At 37.6% G+C, this 20,229-nt stretch overlaps 1 protein-coding gene across 16 annotated transcripts in view; it reads right to left on the bottom strand.

Moving 5' to 3' along the window:
• Positions 1–20,229, bottom strand: part of LOC127445945 (MAP kinase-activating death domain protein-like) — a 103,639-nt gene that overhangs the window by 71,616 nt on the left and 11,794 nt on the right. For all 16 annotated transcript variants that reach the window (XM_051706899.1, XM_051707129.1, XM_051706818.1 and 13 more), the window contains exon 2: positions 3,789–4,004. In XM_051706899.1, the coding sequence (XP_051562859.1) occupies positions 3,789–3,847 (59 nt within the window). In that variant the 5' untranslated portion in view covers positions 3,848–4,004. The remainder of the gene's footprint in view (positions 1–3,788; positions 4,005–20,229) is intronic.

Raw genomic sequence — 20,229 nt, forward strand, 5'->3', positions numbered from 1 at the left:
TGCTGCACACCCGGCCCCTAATCAGGCTAATCAAGCCCTCAAGAGGGATAAAGGCGACCGGAGGCGGCAGTTCGAGAGAGAGAGAATTACGGGCAGCTGCCCTGCATGTGTTTATGCTTGTGTCTTTTTGTTTTATTAAAAGATTATTAATATTGTCAATATTGTAAAATTGTTTAAATTAGGGATGGGCATTTTCGAGTAATTTTGTAGTCGAGTACTCTAACCTACACAAAATGTACATTCACGTTAAAAATAACACGACACGTACGTGAATCTTGTATTTTGTTTTATTCACAAACGTTAACAAAAACAGTTTCAAAATAAGATAACCTCAACAAACTATGCTTTTCTTTTGGGGAAAAAAAATTCATGAAAAATATGTATTAAAAAAAATTTAAAAACATGCACTCACTCAAAGATTACATAAAAAGCAATACTGACTGCCCACCAGATTCTGACTCCTTGCTACCTGACTGTCCCTTATCCCTAAAGTTCATCCCTATACCCACCCCTAAACATAAGGATACCAGGGAGTCAAAATTCAGCACTACAATGGTATAAGATTAATGCACATTTTTAAACTTAGAGTCTACATAAAGGCTAAGCATTTTTAGCATTTCACATATTATTACTCATAAAAACAAGTGGTGAATGTATGCTTTTTATAAAACGTGCTCTGCCGGTGATCAGAGATTAAACAAACATACTACATACTGCAGAGAGAACTACAGGCAGCTGCCCTGCATGCGTTTATGTTTGTGTCTTTTTGTTTAAGTTTATTATTAAATTATTATTTATATTGTCAAGCTGGTTCTCGTCACCTCCTTCCTGGATTTCGGCACCAGTGTAACAAAGTTCAGTGGAAAGGAGGAGGCGAGAACCGGCTTGACAATATAAATAATAGTTTAATATTAAACTTAAACAAAAAGACACAAACATAAACACATACAGGGCAGCTGCCTGTAGTTCTCTCTCTCTCTCGAACTGCCTCCTCTGGTCGCCTTTATCCCTCTCAGGATTGATCAGCCTGATTAGGGGCCAGGTATGCAGCATCACGGCCAGGCCCCGCCCTCTGCCCTGCCACAGTTTGCATGACTCCAATAAGAATCGAATACCAATAGAGTAAAAAGTAATAAGAATCAAAATATTACAAGTATTGTCACACTTTGCTTTGCTTTCAAAAGCATAGATGCCATATCTTCTCTCATCAACACCTCGAAGACACACATCCACAGCGCTCCCCAGTGGACTCAACTGTAACAGACAGATATGGTGCAATTCAGCGCTGCTTACGGAAGGCAAATGCGTAAAGGAAAATTAATATGTGATATTCTAATAGTGCTTTAGGGTGACCAGACATCCCGATTTCACGAGTCGTGTCCTGCGTCCCGACGGAGTGACAGTAGGGATGCCTTTTGTCCTGATAATCAGTCCTAGCCTGTGTTTTGTGCTTTTTCTGTACTGAAAAACTTGCAAAGAATTGTTCATTCCAGCAGTCTCAGTATCAGTGGTGATTTTTTTCCGCTGTGCTGAAGTTCCCCACTTCAGCCCCGTTCACACCGCCAGCGGCATCGCGCGAGATAGTGACACCATCCCTTTAATTTTCAATGAGAGCGCAGTGATGTCCGGCAGCACGAGCTGTTGCGATCGTTACCAACAGAGATCGCCGTGGGGAGCGACAAGACAAGCTGAGAAAATTGTAACTTTATGCAAATGACGAGCGACATTCGCGAGCGACTACCAATGAGAGTGAAGACAGTGTAGCTCACGTCATCCGTCTCCAGGCAGGGTGAGTGTGAGATACTGCAGTTGACTCAAGTGTAGGCAAGACGGAGAAGTTAAAAGTTTCTGTGAGTGATTTCACTGTTCTATATTATTTGTCTGTAACCACATACATAGTTATGGCCTAATAAAATGAAATGTGGAAAACCGTGTCGGCATTCTGAGTGAGTTTGATTCATATATTGATATAACATTCGTCTTGTTTAATGATATGATGCATTAAGCACTGCTGCAGGTTATATAAAACGCTGTCCCCTGCAGAATGTGCATTTTTAGAGGCAAAATAACTGATTCCTTGTCAAATTAGTATGATATCTTAATTTTATCGGCAGTATTATCTGTAAACAGCATTTCAAATACTACTATGGCCAGTTGTGCAGTGTGCAGTGTTTGGTTAGGGAAAGTGTAGCCCCGCATTTTGGGATATATTTTCCAGAAGTAGGCTACAATTAAAATTACATAACTTGAATGTATTGTTCATCTTTTTTCATTCTAAAGAGTAATAGAGCATTGCAATCAAATTGTAATTTGTCAAATATTCCAATACATTTCTTCTAATAATCCCATTATGCTCAAATTGAATATTTTCTCCATAATTAATCAGCACGGCTAAATACATTTCCTCACAGATCAATAACGTGAAACAACCGTGTAAAAGCGGTATACACACCTATAGAAATCGCTTAATCCCATGTGAATTGATAAGAGACATCTGCTGTAAAATGTCATGAAAACTAATCTAAACTAATCATTTTAGCCATAGTTAAATATACTTTTATTATGTATATTTAATTAATTGATTTCATTATTTAATTTTGTAATTTACTTTTTTTTTTTTTTTTTTTCATGGTCATCTGGTCACCCTACTTTTAGTACTGGAGTAGCTGGTGCAGAACGAGTACTTGTTTACTCGTGCACATCCCTAGTTTAAATCATATTTGTTTCAGTAATTTTAGGGGTTTTACGGAGTTACTTTACAGAGAAAAGTTAGCATTTGATTTTATTACACTAAAATCATGTTAACGTGCATATTGATTACATCTTGTGGCTATGCTTTTGAAACTGAGTATTTTAACGTTTACGGATTTGCCCTGTTCACTTCCATTGTAAGAGCCTCAATGGGACCCAGACTTTTGGTTTTTTTAAAGAAAATGAGGGACAATTGAGCTTAACTCTATATTACACCAAGCAAATATTTTAATCACTACAATGATTTCTCATCAGAAACAGAATAACAAGTGGCAAAAAATGATAAAAATTGTACATTTATAAATTAATTTATTACTTTCAACCCCTCCATCAGATGGCATTTTATTTTTGTTTCAACCATCCATTGAACTGCACACACAGGTTACCATAGGCAGGAAAAGATACATCTAATGCACCCATTAGACTGCATTGGGTTATATTCCGCTGTGCGGTCCACACCAGTAAGGGCTCGGCAAAAAGAAGCATAGCGACCACAAAGGGGGAGCTTGTGAGCACCGTTCTGAATCATAAGCTGACAAACTTGAAACCCTACAGTTTCATGAACATCACGGATTCAAACGAGGCCACAACCAACATTTTCAGAATCAAGTGTGCCATTTGGGACAAGGCCTGAGTAGACAGGACGTTACACAAACATTCTGATGTAATTTGATTACAAGGCAGCATTTTATAGTTTTGGGACACAGTCGTGGTGCTGTTGAGTTTGAAGGAGTGAACAGAGGCTGGAGGTTTGAGAAGGGCAGGAGCTGCTTTACAAACATATTTCCCAGGTTCATCGTGTGACCCAGTAACCTTCTCTTTCTTGATAACCTACAAACACATTAAACATTAACTGATGGTGTACACTTGAGGCATGGCACCTGAAACACACCTGCAGACGTCACGTAGTAACATAGCACACAATCAATTCATCTGTGATTCCACTCACCTGTCAACGATTACTTAAGAACGTATAGAAATACACGTCTGTACACACACAATCACACCCAGACACACCTAAGCACAATCTTGCTTACCTGGCTCCAACTACCACCAGGTAGTCCAGGAGGCGGGGACATGGTTTCTTTTTCTCCATCTCTTTATCAGCAGTGTCTCTAAGTCATGGCAACTGTGGCAAAGATGGGTTCTCAAGCATGCAGTCGTCCAATCAGGCGTAACAGAACTAGGAGTTGACTGATTGAAACAGGCTGTGTCCAATCATTGCGGTTTGTGGTGTGCAGGAACAGGTCCTCCTGGAAACGGTGGAAGAGTAACAGTGAATATTATAGAAGTAATTCATCACACACCAGCTCCTCTGCAGCAAAATGAAGCCTTCTGTGCTACTACACAGCTCTAAAATTAAAAAGATGCCCCAACAGATAACTAGGTGTATGTATAAATTTTTTGCAATATTTGTACTTCGCAATATAAATATCTTATTCCAAAAGTAGTTTGTGTTCTACTACCTTTAAGTGACCTTAAATGGAACAAATATAAGAGTAGAAGGCAAGAATTTCAAATGTACGGCCAACTCAATATTTACCATTCACAATCATTTATGGGGCTACATTTGATGATCTTTCTTAAAAAAAAAAAGCAACTCAGAACCTCATGCATGTGGTTTGTTCCAACGTGCGGACAAAACGAGAGAAATGTTGATTTTAAATATACTTATATTTCAATAAAAACAGTTGTATACAAAATGTAAACAATATTTGTGTTGTTTTTGTTTATTTGATAGCATCAAACTCAAATCTTTTGTGTGGATCAGTTATGCAGTTTCATGATGGTAAGGATACTGCCTTAGAAGGCAATACAGGCCGCTTTCTAGGTTTTGGAACAGAGTTTTTCTGACATCAATCTATACACTCACACAGAGCACATTGTACATGCCAAGCCTCGGCAGTCGTCTCTAACCCATCTTGACAAGAGGTTCAGCAGCAAATGTAAAACACACACACACACAGGCTGAAGGGATTGGAGCCCAGCTGTGTTCTCACTGCATGGATTTGCCATTTGAGTTCCTTTTGTGTTAGGGTCCATATGCATGCACACATGCCACAATGTAAATATATATGAAAGAGAGCTCAGATTTCTTTAAGGAGACATGCATCTTGCACAAAACCCTACCAGTTTGGTTTAGATAATATTATTAAGAATGATCAAAGGGGTCATGACATAAGGAATAAAATTTTCCTTGATCTTCTGACATTTAAGAGGTCATTGTTACTTCAAAATATACTGTAAGTTTCAGAACTCAAAACTTCCTCCTCACTGCAAAAAGAGCATTTGTTGAAACCAAGCTGCCAAAATGACTCATTCTCTACTTCCTTCACATTGTGATGTCACACTGTGGTAGACATTTGCATCTGAACGCCTCCACAACAACACATTAAAGCCTACTTTACCTTATCACTTCAGTACCCCACCCAGTAGCGATGAGCAGTGAGATGGCAAGGAGAGAGCAGGTCAGTCAAGAGCCAATCATAACAGTGGGTGTATACTGTCAAGTCTTAAAGGAGAAGCAGCACCAAAATAGAGCATTTTTGACAGAGGGTCAGAACAAGGGAGGAAAATGATCATGTTTTACAAATACATGACTTGACTTATACTAAGTTCTTACCAAAAACTTTGTTTTGTGCTTCATGCACACAAAAAAGTCATTTATACAAATTTAGCTTGGGTCATATAATAAAATAAGGGTATATGATTTCCTTTTCAGGCTTCAAAAATGTATGAATGACAATCAAATATAAAAGTATAAATTTTAAAATAATTAAAAGAATATTTTAATGATCAAAATATCACTAAATAACTAAAACATATCTTCAGATTTAGTCTTGGTCCGTTTTACAGTTTCACGCCTCTGTCACTGCGTGTCATTAACACTGCGTGAATGAACCTGCAATGACCACAGACATTTGCTATTCTACAGTCATTAAAGTGAAACTGGAGCACTTTGAGTTCACTATTAAATGAATACGTTTATACCTCGTTTATATTTTCGCAGGAGTTTGGCGCGAGCCTCTGTAGACGGCGCACATCAGAACGCTTGTGAAGCGGTTCATCTTCACGCACTCTCAAGAGAGCTGCTCCGGATGACGTCCGCAGTGCGGTTCCATGAGACGCGCGGAGTTCAATGAGACAAACACATTTTTCTGCACACTCATGAGACAGCATATAGGGAAAGACGAGGCTGAATCTAGCTTCTTAGTCTGATTTTTATTCAGTAAAAGGGTCTCTGTCTTTCAACACTTCATAACTGAATCACTGGCAAGTGAAATGTTAACATTTACTCACCCAGTAGCTAGTAACAGACATATTTTAGTCATATAGCACGAAATTTACTCCCATATGCAAGTGATTTACTCACGATGTAGAGGGCTGTGAAGCCATACCATAGTTTTGTGAATCGCAAAGAGATGTGTTTAAAAGGTAAATACAGTCTGCATGTACAGCGCACTTCAGCGAATGAGCGACATTCTGACTGACACACACAGCACGTGCACGGCTTTGGATTGGCAATGTGAGTGCTTCACTGAACTCGAGATGTTATTCGGACATAATACTGAGAACTGGTAGAGTGGTGGTGGCGTAGTGGACTAAAGCACTAAACAGGCAATCAGAAGGTTGTTGGTTCGATCCCCACAGCCACCACCATTGTGTCCTTGAGCAAGGCACTTTACTCCAGGTTGCTCCAAGGGGATTGTCCCTGTAATAAGGGCACTGTAAGTCACTTTGGATAAAAGCGTCTGCCAAATGCATAAATATAAATGTAACTGCTGATCAGTGAGCTGCTGAGGAGCATGCGTGAATTGAGGACTTATATGTGGGGCGAAATGTTTCAGTCGAGAGATGTAAATGAGTATTGTGCATGCTGATTATATCTGAAGTTGTGATGAGCTGGATCATGGTTTCTGTAAAAAAAAAGGTGAGTTGATTAAGACTAGTTTAATCACTTTTTATGCTTTAAACATGTAGGACATCCACGTTTTTATATCAGTGTCAGTATTGGGTGTTTTAAGTGCAAAACTTTAATGTAGAATGTATTGTAAGATCACTGAATGAAACACTGATGACAATAAACGCCCTTATTATTATTATAACTTAATTAAGTAAAATGTAATAATCAGCAATATGCCCTTACATATGGCTTTATTGAATGTGTTTGAGCGTGTATTCTACGACACCGGTGTATTAGCATTATGTACAGTGATGTCATTACGCGATGATGTAAATGAACTGGTGAATTGTTTTTTAACCGGTTCATTGAACAGACCATCCGAAGGAACCGAAAAAAAAAAGAATCAGACTTCCCATCACTATTTTGTTTCTACATGGGGCAGGGGTGCCCTCATGGGGGCTGCCATTTTAGAATCACATGACCAGCCAAATACTACTCGCTTAATCTCAGTAACCAGCTTGTTTTTGGACACTTTCACTCTTGGATTAATCATGGCTGATTGTGAATAGTGAATTTCTACAATGGTATCTGCAACTGAAAACTATTGATTTTGATTGATGATGCATCCACGTCACTAGGTGTCACGGTAAGTCCAAGATGACACGAGCAAAAAGTTACTAAATGCTCCTTTAAGTCCTTTGTTACTATAAATTCTTCTCCCTGCTCGGTCAATTCTCACTATAACTTTCACATTCTTATTCTAGTATTTTTGGTGAATCACATTCTTCATGCATATTACCCCCTACTGGGCAGGGAGAAGAATTTCTAGCAAAAAAAAAAAAATGTTGATCCGTTTCTCACCTACACCTATCATATCACTTCTGAAGATATGGATTAAAAAACTGGAGTCATGTGAGTTCCTTTTATGATTTGCACCAGTCGAGCAAAGCATTTGGTTAAGTCTTATGAAAAATGAAAAACAACAAACAAGATAATCGCAATATATCACAGTTTTGGATCGCAATACACCAAAAATAAAGAATAGCAATTATATTGTCTTGTGACCTAGATATTGATATAACATTGTATCGCCAGTTACCTTGTGATTCCCACCCCTAAATAATATTATAAGTAAACCTCAAGGAACTCTTGCAAGAGGTTGTAAACAGAGCAATTATAAAGAGAGTCAGACAGTGTTTCAGAAGCAGTTTTCCTGTCTCAATGCAGTGTCTGGGTTATCTCAGTACAGGTTCAAACTGGGTCAGTGTTTATCTGAAGTTCTGGAAGATCCGCACTGCAGAGAGAAGCCAACACTCACATGCACCTGTACCATAAATTTGACAAGCAAGAGCATTTCAAATCACCTAGTTTGTCCTTTTCTATTAAAGGAATATTCCGGGTTCAATACAAGCTCAATCGACAGCATTTGTGGCATAATGTTGATTAACACAAAAAGTTCGCCTCGTCCCTCCTTTTCTTTAAAAAAAGCGAAAATCAAGGTTTCAGTGAGGCACTTACAATGAAAGTGAATGGGTTTAAAGGCAGAAATGTTTAAAGGCAGAAATGTGAAGCTTATAATTTTAGAAAAGCACTTACATTAATTCTTCTGTTAAAGCTTATGTATAATTTGAGCTGTAAAGTTGTTTAAATTGTCATTTTTACAGTCGTTTCAGGGTTTGTTGACATTATATCAAAGCTGTAAAATTGGCTATAACTTTACATAGAAAAGTTTAGTAAGAGATTTTATCACACTAAAATCATGTTTACATGCATATTGTTTATGTCTTGTGGCTATAATTTTGAAACAATGAGTATTTTAACATAACAACATTTCCCATTGTAAGTGCCTCATTGTAACCCAGATCTGTGCTTCTTTTTTCAAGAAAAAAATCAACATTATGTCACAAATGCTGTCGATTGAGATTAACTTATATTGAACCCAGAATATTCATTTAAAGGTTTAATGGTTTGAAGTATTTTAACACCTTTGTCTTTATTCAGCATTTTCCACTTACATTCACATCAGTGTTCTTGAAGCTAAAAAGGCTAAATTTCCTTTTAAGAATGTTTTTGCAGAAGTATTTCTTCAGAATATGTTGGCAACCCACTACAAACAGTGCTGCTTCATTACGTTTGACACACTTAGGAGTGCATTCCTAAAATGATGAATAATGATAGCACTTGCCCCTATCATATTGTTGGAATCAAGACTGAAATGTTCTGCATTGGTCTTGATTGCTGGCATGACTGCATGTTCTTTTTGAAGTCTTTGCCTAAATCCCCGGCTGAATATCTGGATACTGTTGGATTCCTAATGACCACCCTAAAGGCCAAAGTACACTTTGGTTTTGCACGAACGCTAAGCGTATGCATACAGGGAGCATGACGTAAACTCGTCATCAGCAGAGTGCTCGAGCACTTTAGTGTGAGGAGGGCGAGAGTGTGGAAGTCAGGAGATACCTGCATTTGTAAAACTAGAGTCTGATGGACTTTAAAGACATTGTTATGGGTCTAAACTCCTGAAGAGAAGTATTCCAGTATCTCATGCACCAACTGCCTGTCTATGTGTGCACAGTCAAATAAAGAATACTTTAAAAGGCTGAGTGTTCTTCTTTATGCATAAGCTAGCTTATACGAAAAATGTAGAATACTTTGGGCTAAATGAGATTTCCTCTCTGCTACGTCATCAATTTGAATGGCACAATCTTTTCTTAGCATACTCTTGGGCCCTGTTAGCTTACACCTTGAATTATACTATAAAAAATATTATATTATTTGTAATGTACTAAATAGGGTTTACAATGTTCTTTAGGCATACAGGAAATGGACATACACCCCTTGTCACAGGCTTCATCCTGTGATTAGTAGCCTCTTCTTGGCGAGTGCACTTTCTCCTCTTCCTCTGCCATCCTCAACAGCTCAGAGAGGAAAAGGTTGTGGAATGGAGGAGAGAAGATAGATGGTGTGTGACTAAAACATCAATAACGCCTCTGTTTCCTTCCTCTAAGCATCATCTGGCTCATCTGACACTAGGACCTCCAAGCTGTTCTTTTCTTAAATAACAGCTCTCAGAGAATTGACCCAACCTGAATCACTTTGTAGTTTTCAGTGGAGGTTTCAAGAATTAAGGCATGTCTAAAAACAGACATTTAAAGTTGGTGATACCTATGATATATTTACAGTGAAGTTATTTACCTTTTTTTTCCCAACAAATTAACCTGTATATGAAAACCGCATATACTGCAGGTGATTTCCACAAACAAGTGTCAAACAATTAGACCACCAAGTACTATTACAAAAATGCACATAAGACAGTGAGATTAAACAAATGAAATTTATAATGTTATGGGGTGTATGTATTAAATCCACCACAATAAATAGTAGTGACATTTTTTGTAATATAGCCCCATCTGTTTGAATCGTTTATTTTTTTATTGACCTCCAAGAGCTGAGCACAGCATAGTTGCATTGTGTCTCAGGTACATCAGAGACAGTTTAGCGGTGACATCCCCATTCAAGATAGGAAGGAGCTATACTTTTTGCTGCTTGTTTAGATTGAAAATAGCTGTCCTGCCTACTTAGTAGGTCCTTGGTGGCGCGGTTACTCACCTCAATTTGGGTGGCAGAGGACAAGTCTCAGTTGCCTCCGCGCATCTTATCACGTGGCTCCCTGTTCATGACACCGGGAGACTCGCAGCATTTGGCGGCTCGTGCCACTCTCCACAATCCACGCACAACTTACCACATGCCCCATTGAGAGCGAGCACCACTAATCGCGACCACGAGGAGGTTACCCCATGTGACTCTACCCTCCCTAGCAACCGGGCCAATTTGGTTGTTTAGGAGACCTGGCTGGAGTCACTCAGCACGCCCTGGATTCGAACTTGCGACTCCAGGGGTGGTAGTCAGCGGCAATACTTGCTGAGCTACCCAGGCTCCCCGGTAACGTCTTTTTTAATAGAAACACACTTCTATTAGCTTGTGTTCTTTTTTGCCTGAACTAGGCATCTCATTAACAGAGCACATATTTAATCCAAAACAAATATTGCACAAATAAAATGATGACGCGCTCTGCTGTGCCCTCGATTTAACTTAACTGCCTGGATAATTAGCTAGCGTGGAACAGATCTTAGACCTTAACACCTCGAGAGAATGTGTGCGTGTTTTTGTGTCTATGAGAAACATGACATGATCTCCTCCCCTGTCAATCATAGTGTGCTTGCCTCATGGCTTTACAATCAGCCTCGGGTAATGAGATTCTACACTGTCACCGTGGAAACCAATACTGCCTCTTTTTATGAGCACAGCTGTGACAGCTATTTTAAACAGACAATACACTGTCCCAATCACAATACAGACAGACAGACAATGAACAGCCCAAGTCAAATAAAACTGAAAGAAAATTAGCAAGCTATTTGCTTATTTCCATCCAGTAAACAGGCATTGTATTCAATTTTCCAGGGCAGTGCACCGAGGAAACCTTTAACCTAGCCACACATAAACTGACTGAAGTTCAGGGTTTTTCCATTCATGAGGTTGGAGCACAAATTGTCTTAAATTACCATGTTGGTCAGAACTCAGCTGTAGTATTACTGCAAAGAGGACAGAGAAGGATGTTAAATGAAGAGCCAGAGATACTTCTATCCATTAGAGAAAACCATAACAGAGAAGAGAACATGCACCTCAATTAAGCCTCATTCTGCTCTCTTTGTTCCTCAGTGAGGGCATCATTATAAGTCATTTTTTATTATTTTAAAAGCTTTCTCTGAGATCTGAGTGTGTACACTGTTTTTCACAGCTTTTTATTTTTCTTTTTTATAATAAAATGTTTTTAAGAGCTTCAGAGTTTGTGTGACTTGCCAAAATAATCCTTTCAAAACGGGTGCAATCACAAATAATAACATTTCCCATGGCCACTCAACATAACATGTCTCTCAATACACTAATTAAAGCTACAAGGTTGATAGTTTCAACATTAGTGAATGACCGATATGAGTTTTTCAATTGACGATGCCAATATCAATAAGTCTGATGGCAAATTTAATCATGGCTGTTACATCCCTGTCTGGGTTGGCAGTGTGTAATTGTTATTTATTTTTTATCTCTCTCTCGCTCCCTCTGGTATGGATAGTGTGTGTAAAACCCAATATTGTGCTGAATTGAGTGGGTTGGGTTAATTAGTACTCACAGGTGTTGGAGGTTACTAGGAGGCCTATACAAACCCTCAGTTTGTGATTTTCCATGAAAGGGAAAAGAAGGAGAGTGAGTGTTGGAGTAATGTTTTGTATTAGTTTGACTGAAATCTTATGATTATAAAGTGATGGTGAAAATAAGTGAGTGTGTAAAAAGAGAAAAAGAATGAAAAGAGAAAAAAAAAATAGACTTAAACAAAGTGGGGAAAAAGAGATGTTTTTGTTTTCTTGGGGACTGGGTAATTTGAAGGTTGTATTTAAGGAAAAAAAGAGGAATAGAAGGCTCCTGCCTTTATTTTGGGAAGTTTTGTTTCTTTTATTTTCTGTTGTGAATTCAGTGGGCTGGTGCTTGGAGGAGAGCTGTTTGATCTCTTGCCAAGTAAAATTTGAGATTGGCACTCTTAGCTCTTCTCAAGCCCTGTCTTGAAGAGTCTTCCATTTTGTTTTTCACACACTTTCTGGTTGGAAATCAGAACTTCCACCACTACTTTGACTGTCTCATTCCTAACCAGCATAAGTTACAGCATAAGCTCCCCCTATAAGAGCCTGATCACCTGAGGGGGTTGTAACAATGGCAAATGCGATGCATGCATAATTTCAGAAATGTTACACAAATTTACACTAAAATGTATTCACTTTTTTTTTTTTTATTCTATTGAGAAGGTTGTCAACAGATTTTGGAACTAACAAAGGGGAAGGTAACACTTTTGTTAATTGGCCAAGCAGATGGTTTTATTTGTCCATTTCGAGATTGTAGGCATCAGCTGATTGATCAGTCTGGCTGATGTATCACTATCAAATACTCAACATGTCTTAATGCTTATAGCTTGCACTGCAACTGCGATTGCATTACTACTGACACCTCTGCTTTAGCCTTTGAAATACTTATTCTATATATGGGCTATAACACTAAAAAAGGTTTAAGGGAGTAAAGCTCAGGCATTGTTTCAATATTCTTAAAATACAGGTTCCCTCATTTTTGCAAGATCAACTCAACTGTTCACGAATGTGTACTTAAAATGTATAAAGTAAATAAGGGACTACACCGCCTAGAAGACAAATAGATTCTCTCTAGCCATTTGCGTTTAAACACACACAAACCAGGATAATTAAAGGTGAACTGTAACCAAGCATCTCAGGAGGATGAAGCTGGTTGCATTGTGATCCGTAGAGCAGCTCTGGAAAGTCTACAAATCTAAACATAACATTTTATTTTTGATCTATGAGGATGCTCTTTTCTAACAAACTTAGCATCAAATATTTCCAGCTCTAAAGAACAGAGCACAGTGGGTTTCAACAGGTTATCTCACAGGGTACAGTGAGTTGACGTCACCCTCAAGCATTCTGGAATTCTTGGGACTCTGATATAAAACATACGTATGATCAGATTTGATACTAAATTCCATGGATTTGATCCTATGTAAAAAAAAATATTGTGATTTATAAAGACAAAAACTGACTTGAATATTTCTTACATCAACTGACAAGCAAGAGTACAACGTTTTTTGTGCTGCTCCAGTGTGCCAGTGCACGCTGACTTGATTTACTTTTAGTGATGCATATAAAAAAAACTGAGTAAATGTACAGTATTAATTAATGAGTGAGCACGTTTATGTGAACAGTATTCTGATAAGAGTATATGTGGTCATATTTAATGTAGTATTTATATATGTAATATGTCAAGCAAATTGTTTGGAGTGAGGAGGAAAGCACTTAAAACATAGCTAAATCGATATAAAAATGGTTGAAAGCACTGCAACAGTCTCATATTTAAAACTTGCCTAATTTTTTTCATCATTTCATCCTTCAGCCTCTTGTCTGCTGTTGTTGAAGACATCAATAAAAACAAATGATTTGACAAAAATACTAAAATGCAGTGTATATAACGTGCATGTTGTTATATAGAAGATGACTGCCATGTAGACTATGCATATGTAACATGCATGTAAACATCTTTTTGGATTTCAAATATTAGCAAGAATATGGACATTGGTTGAAGAATGGTGCATTTACAGTAAACACGATTAATGAATGGATTTATTATTGATAATGTAAATGAATAACTTATGAGTTGTTAAAATAGGCTACATTGGAGACCTTATTCACCCTAGCGCCATCTTTGATTTTTAATGGGAATGACAACGAGTCTGTGAGGGATAGATTTACCATCTCTTCAATGGCATGAACAGTATAAAGCTATATAAAGCTCCAAGATCACATCTGATTTTCCACAACTCATGTTGTCTGGAGTTTTTTGTATACTGAATGTTCTTGGACAGATATTTTATCAATGTTTTGTCCGCGGAACAATCCAAAAACACTTTAAACTGCAACACAGCCCACTGAAGAGACTTTATGCCTATCCCTCACAGCCTCGTTGTCATTCCCATTAAAAATCAAAGATGGCGCTAACGTGAATGAGGTCTATGAGCAGAAACCGGTAGTTGCACTTTTTTAGAAAACCTTGCCAACCGCACAAAAACATTCCATGATATGAATGAACGAATAAATAACTTGTGTATGTGCATTTATTCCGTTCTATCTCACACCATATTATGATATTTGTGGGCGTTCTGTAGGCGGAGTCTATGCACTCGTTCACATGTGCATGATTTTAAGATGAACTGTTTGCACATACAGAAGTTTTATAAATCGTTTGTAGGAACATTAGGAAAATTGTCATACATTCGCATTTAAGATCATTTTACGTATGTCTTTATAAATGAGGCCTTAGGACTCAAAGGTTTAAAAGCATGATAGTTCACCCAAAAATGAAATGTCTGTCATAATCACCCTCAGGTCATTCCAAACCTGTATGTTTTTCTTTATTTTGTGAAAAACCCCATTCACACCGCAAGTGGCATCGCGCGACGACGCGAAACGATCCCATTAATTTTCAATGAGAGCACAGCGACTTCTGGCGACACGAGCTGTCCAACCCAGTCTCATGAAAATTCGTACATATTTTACGAGTTGGCTATTTCGTATGATTTCGTACGAGTTCGTTCGTATAAATTTGTACAATTTCATCACGTGCAAATGCCTGGATGTCTAATGCGGAAGTAAGCACGAGTTTCATGCATGAGGAGTTAAGGACATGCTTATTAATATTACGCCCTTCCCCAAACCCCTTATCTAAACTTAACCAATCAGCAGAGTGTGTAAACATGATAGGAAGCTGTTATGTGTGACAGAAGCAAGTAATTGTCGTGTATTAGATCGAAACGATGTCCAGCGACATCATTGGCTGTAGTGAAAGTCATACGATATCATATGAATTAGCCAAATTTACAAAAGTCGTATGAATCCTTATGATTTCACCATTAGAGTGTGTAGAGCTGTCGCATCTTTTGGCGACAGAAATCAGCATGGGTAGCCACAAGAAAATTTCAACTTTATGCATATGACAAGCAATATTCGTGAGCTACTACCAATGAGAGTGAAAACAGAGCAGCTCACGTCATCCGTCTCCAGGCAGTGAATGTGATAGTGAGTCGAGTGCAGGCAACTGCAGGCAAGATGGAGAAGTGAAAAGTTTCTGTGAGCGATTTCTGTTCTATATCATTTGTCTGTAACCATAGATGCATGGAAAACCATGTCAGCATTCTGAGTGAGTTTGATTCATATACTGATATAACATTTGTCTTGTTTAATGATATGATGCATTAAGCACTGCTGCAGGTTATATAAAATGCTCTCCCCTGCACAATGTGCATTTTTAGAGGCAAAAGAACTGATTCCTTGTCAAATGAGTATGATATCATAGTTTTATCTGTAGAATCATCTGTATATAGCATTTCAAACGCTACTATGGCCAGTTGTGCAGTCCACCAATAACGTTAGAGCGGCGACAGCAGCAGGAGCGCCCACCAGCGACACAGGTCGCAAAGTGTAGTGACACTAAGTGACAATGCCGCCCGCTGTGTCAACGGGGCTTTACACAAAAGGAGAAGTTTTGAAATGTTCACAACGCTCTCTTTCATACAATTAAAGTGGATGTGACCAGGGGCTGTCAAACTCCAAAAAGGACAAAAAAGCACCATAAAAGCATCATAAAGACTCTTAAAGAATTCTAAATGAGAGAATTTTCATTTTGGGGCGAACTATTCCTTTAATAGCGGGTTTGCAGCAGTAAAGATTGGCATGATCTTTCACATCAGCCAGATCTCATTAATATACGTAGCTATTTGTACGTTAATATTTGTAACATTAAATTTACATGTTTTTACATTTGCATAGACACTAAAACGTACAATAAGGACATTTGAAAGCATCTAAAATGTAAACATGTTTACGTATTTACAGCTTTAGAAACATTTAAGTTGACAAATCCATTACAACTATATTTGAATACGCGAATCAATTACAAATATTTTTGTAAATTTTTACTGTTTTATAGATATTTTAGATCCCTTAACCCAACCCCAACCTCTAAACATAACCACATTTCAACAATATAAAAACATATAACAAGAAGATTAATGTACAGTAGCAATAACTTTTGTTACAATATATTAATTTACATATATTTTACAGCCGCTAATCCTACACCTACTCCTAAACCTAACCATAACCATTTATTAAGCATATAAACACATAACAGGCAGATAAATTGAATCACAATAATTTATTCAGAAAAAATTGCAAAATTCAGTACAATAGTAGTCCAAAGGGTGATGCACTGCATCCGATGTGCTTCCTGACGGCATACAATAGCATTGTGTGAGGTGGAGAGTAGAATTTAAATTATTAATCGCTATAAATCTTCTCCTGATGCACTCCAGAACGGCGCTGTCATACCTCAGTCAAACGTATACATCGTCACATTTACAACATATACAACGTCACGAGACACTTGAGAGCCAATGAACATTCGATATCACTGCCGTAAAACCGCTGGTCGTAATGCTTGAGGCGGCAGTTTTTGAATTGTGAATTGTGACGGTGTTGTGGCGGATGGAGACGGACATCGTTGAATAAAAGGCTTGAATTTGGGTCTGTTCTTCACAGAAAACAGTCTGAAGATTTGGATTATGGCTAACAAATGTGTGGATTAATTTTATTGTTGTTTTATGGTGCTTTTTGGGGTTTATTTTGTTTTTTGGCATATTCTGAAAACTCCTTTTGTGTCCCATTGCAAAAAAAATTTATTAAATAAATTAAATGTTTAATAAATGATTAAACGATTACAGAGTTTTTATTCTTTTTAACATTTTAAAGTGTAGTCTTGGTTAAAGTGATGTAATCCTTTAAAACATTGTATAGGGCAGCAGAAATCACACAGAACTGAATGAAACCATTAAAATATCATATTATAATGTCAACTGCATTAAATATATGTGATGGCATTTAACTGTATTTAACTGATTAATTCTATGAATTATTCAATATTAATCAATTCAAACAGTACACGTAAACATTTGTACATTTCTATAGGTGTTAGTACGTAAAATGATAACGTTTAGATGCTGTCAATACGTCAATATTGTACGTTTCGGTGTCTATGCAAACATAAGAGAATGTACATTTGCTAGAACCAAACTTTACGTAAGAGTACATACAAGTTCTCATGAGATCACGTTGTACACATCCAGTTAAGGAGCCACTTAAAACAGATTAGCACTGACAACAAGGTCCATGATTCACTCACTGCCTAAAAAAGAAACATAAGGTACACAACGGCTGATCATTTCTAAAATCTGAATATACACATTCATTAAAAATTTTAATGAAATGCAATAAATGTATAACCTTGACGAAAATAAACGAATTTTTTTTATTTATTTTTTTGCTTGCATCAACTCATGCAGGTTATTGCACTTGTACATGCAAAAAATGCACAGAAGCGATCCACTCAAACTAAATTTAGATTTCTAATTTGTACCTCTAATTTCCTCATGCATCATTTATTATAGTGAGTAGCTACACAAAATTATAGCAATTCTTAATATTGAATTTGATAAATCAAAGAGATAACTTTCACATGATGGTGAAAATATTGGATTAAATCAGATGTACTATTTAAATCTTTTTCAGATCCAGCTGTGGTCAAATTTTGTGCAAATTGTGAAAGCCAGTGGTGATGCATTATACATACTTGATCATGTGGTAGGAGGGTGCATGACTGCCAAAAGCCATCCCACCCTTTGGCCGCACACATGCTCACAGCACACCCCTCTCGCTACTGCTGTGCTCAAGATAAAATAAGCCTTCTTGGCAGAAGCAAACTTTAAAGCAAGCTCATTTTGTAATAGATTTTATCTTAAATCTATTACAAAAACCACCCTTATATGGGAGTTTCTAATGAATTTGAATTCATAACTGGGAATTAATTGAATCTAACTAGTACAGGTGTGAATCTTCACTTGTCTCACAATTAGATTACGGTTCAGAGGGTAACGATTCGATTTATAAAATGATTCTCGATGCATCACGATGCATTTTGTCCTCCAATGCTTTTATTAATAATGAGCAGTTACCGTTACATATGAATCTGTGGCGATGGATGTCCAGGAATCGCAGGTGATGGCCACTCGGCTGGCGTTACGCATGGACTCCATCACTCTAGATTTTGTGTCACTGTACAGAACAGGTATAGCGGTGTCTGTGAAAAAACTCAGAGAAGGGATTCTGTATCTTGGCTCCAGGGTATGGAGGACGAAGCGAAAGCAGGTGTTTTCCACGACCGAGTAAGGGCGGAGATCCTTTGCAATAAATGTCGCAATGGACTGTGTGATCTTCTTTGCCCTTTCGGAGTTCTGAGGTAAATTTGATACCATTGCTTGTTGTATTGTTGGCTGATTAGCTGCGTTTTGCGGGTTTGCTGCTAACTTTAGCTCTGGGTGAAAAAGGGAGATGTGATTCCTCATATTTGTTGCGTTGCCAAAGTATTTAATCTTGGTTCGACATGTCTTGCACACAGCGTATTTTTTATCAAGCTAATTTTTCTACTTTGTAAAAACCGAAATGTGCCCAAATATCTGCTTTCAAGAAGTTAGGTGCATTTTTAAGCACAGGCTGCTGCTCTCCCTCTGCCATGTCTCCTATCTACGAACATCAGACGCAAGTGCTTTGCTTCCGGAGGACATAGGCAACTTTTTTATTAATATTCAATAAGACTACTTACTTTATTTAAAAACAGAACAGCATATACTGTATATGATATTTAATTAAAAAAAAATTAAATCTATTCTTTTGTTTTAATGCATCGATGCAGAATCTTTCACGTCAGCATCGCGATGCATCATAAAAATGATTATATTCCACAGCTCTGCTAACCAGTAGTAAAATCTTTGTATAGAGACATGCTCGGTCATATGACAATCTAAGACCTGATCAATCATTAGTAGGGATAGGAATTGTAAGGAATTTAACGATTCTGGTTCTGATTCCGCTAAACATTTCTGGTTCCTTAACGGTTCTATTAAAAATTATTTCAGTACTTGAGGAAGAAATATTTGGAAATAAGGAATGTAATATTATAAATTGGATTTACTGCCCACAGCAACCTGTTACCAAATTATGAGATCATATCATATTTTAACAGAACAGATTATTAGGAATGTTGTCTTTACACAAACTTTTTAATTAAGATATTTTTATTCATTCAATCATTTTTATAATACACCACTAATTACAACAAAACTTAGTGTGTATCTATACCGCACACTGACATGTCAACATCCAGCCAGTAATTACTTTGATTCTGAAGCCAAAACAAAAAACACAGCAAAACTTCTTGGTTCATTTGGAGTCGGACATGATGAAATTAATGACTTGCAGTTCGGTATGTTTTGATTCACTGAAAAAAGAACCAAACAAATACATAAAAATCAGAGTCATTCGTTCACTAGGCCGGTGTATATTCAAAAAGAACAGGCTTATAAGAGTCCTTCAATCAAGAATTGGACTACACAGGTCGCGCTGTATGTTTTGTGCTGTAGTAGACTCAAAAGAACTGGCTCATAAGAGTCATTTGTTCAGAAATCAGGCTACACTAGCAGTGTTGCGGTGCTGTTGAATGGTAGTGCTGGACACACTGTCGGAGTATTTAAGCATGGTGTTGCAAAATCATGAAAATCATATTGAAGTATTCGTCAATTTGGATTTATCACCAAAACTATACATGTACAGAACGACACCTGTGTTTGTCTGCCACGCACTGAATATGCAATGATGTGAAGACTGTTAGAGCTTGTCTGCCGCGAGCCCGCGGATGCCTTTCAAAATGTGAAATATGTAAGCTTCTCTCTAAAGACAATTTATTTGGAGACAAGCAGGTATGAGAAATGCATTATCCCATAATAATTGTGATCGGAAGCCTGCAAAGAAGTGAATTTTACGTCATCTATAGTGGTTCACTTCCACAATTTAAGGAAGATT

This window comes from Myxocyprinus asiaticus, chromosome 1 (genome assembly GCF_019703515.2).
Source record: "Myxocyprinus asiaticus isolate MX2 ecotype Aquarium Trade chromosome 1, UBuf_Myxa_2, whole genome shotgun sequence".
Lineage (NCBI taxonomy): Eukaryota > Metazoa > Chordata > Actinopteri > Cypriniformes > Catostomidae > Myxocyprinus > Myxocyprinus asiaticus.